At 56.6% G+C, this 1,670-nt stretch overlaps 1 protein-coding gene across 1 annotated transcript in view; it reads right to left on the reverse strand.

Moving 5' to 3' along the window:
- STRIP2 (striatin interacting protein 2) overlaps positions 1-1,670 on the reverse strand; it is a 20,673-nt gene that overhangs the window by 12,032 nt on the left and 6,971 nt on the right. Inside the window, exons 11-13 of the mRNA XM_017839199.1 lie at positions 1,390-1,461; positions 1,192-1,266; positions 562-659 (exon numbers count right to left, since the gene is read on the reverse strand). Of these exons, the coding sequence (XP_017694688.1) occupies positions 562-659; positions 1,192-1,266; positions 1,390-1,461 (245 nt within the window). The remainder of the gene's footprint in view (positions 1-561; positions 660-1,191; positions 1,267-1,389; positions 1,462-1,670) is intronic.

Here is a 1,670-nt window from a genome sequence, read left to right on the forward strand (position 1 = left end):
GCTGCTCTCCAGCCCCTCTGTCCCCAGCCCGAGGGGCTGCAGGGGGTTGTTATGGCCAAAGTGCAGAACCCTCCTTGTTGTGGGGACAAGGAGGACTGGGGAGCTCGGGTTCATCTGGACAAGCTCGACGGGAACAGGGACCCTTCTCTTCCCCCCGGGACTCCCGTTCCCACCCGCGCTTCCCGGTGACGCCAAAGCACGTTAAAAAAGGGGGGGGAAAAAAGTGGATTTCCCTCTGCCAGCAGTGCCAGGGGACGGGTATGAAGGACACCTCCCACATGCTGATGTATCTTTATGATTTGGGTCGATTAGCAGGGTTTTATCATTTGGGTGGGTTTTCGATCAGAGCACAGCGGTGCTGACTGCGCCAGGATTGTCGCGCTCCTGAAAATCCAACGGCACTTCCCTGGCTTCCACCACACCCCTCCACACAGACACCCCCAAACCTGGAGCCCCCCAGAGCCAGCAGCAAACCCCAATTCTGCAGCTTGGCCCGAGGCTCCAGGGCCCAGCAGGGATGGAGGGGATGAGGAGGATGAGGGGCCCCTGGGCAGGACTCACGGCATCTCCTCGGGCAGCACGTCCGCCAGGATGTTGATGGAGTCAGTCTTGGCTTTGGAGGTGGGGGCAGCAGCCAGGAGGATCTTCAGCAGGGCTATCTGCAGGAGAGGGAGGGGTGGTGGGCAGGGGTGGTCCTGGGAAGGGAAGTCCTTCCTTCTCCTCCACGTGCTGAAACTGGACAACTTCAAGCCAGCTCTACCAGAGCACACCCAACCTCTCCTTTTACCCCTGGGGAACACAGGCCAAGGGTGGGGATCACGGCAGCTCTGAGCTGAGCTTAAGGCATCACATGCACCTGAGCTCTGGTGGTGTGGATAAAAGAAACAAAGGACACCTGGAATAGTTTTTGGCTCCCACCAATGTGGAGGACCTTGTTCCTTGCTCCCAATCCTCTGCCCACATCCTCTTTTCCAACCACTGACCATGTCCCTGGGTGCCTACCCCCCTTGCTCCTCTGAATCCCTCCTCTTGGGCTGTACTTTCCAGTCAGCTCTGCTCTGGATCCCCCCCAAAATCTCCCCATCCGAGTCCTGACTATGCCCCAGCCATCCTGTGCCGAGCTCTGCAGCTCCCAGACCAGCTCCCACCACTCCCCACTCCAAAGCCCTTCCTTCCTTTCGGTGGCCTTACCATGTACTGGGGGAGGTTGTACAACATGGCTCGATACAGGACCTCACAGGGGGTTTCTTGGACTTCCTCTTCCCCCTGTCACAGAGAAACAGCAGAAAACAAGGGGAAAATGAAGTAAAAGAAAAGGATTCCTGGATTCCTCTGTCGTGGTCCCTCTGACACACCTCGGTCTGGTGATGGGGGGCAGCAGCTTCTTACCAGAGACATGGGGCACTTCTCCAGCTCCTCCTCGTTCTTGATCTGGACATCCGAGATGGAGACGTACTTGTGCTGGAAAAACCCCCACACAGAGGCACAGCAATGTCACCACCCAGGGAGGGGACAGCCAGCCATGGCAGCAGGCACTGCTTCCAGCAATATCCCAGTTATATCCCCAATATCCCAATTATATCCCCAATATCCCAGTTATACACCCAATATCCCAGTTATACCCCCAATATCCCAGTTGTATCCACAATATCCCAGTTATATCCACAATA

The sequence above is a fragment of the Lepidothrix coronata genome, unplaced genomic scaffold (assembly GCF_001604755.1).
Source record: "Lepidothrix coronata isolate B3197 unplaced genomic scaffold, Lepidothrix_coronata-1.0 Scaffold385, whole genome shotgun sequence".
NCBI lineage: Eukaryota > Metazoa > Chordata > Aves > Passeriformes > Pipridae > Lepidothrix > Lepidothrix coronata.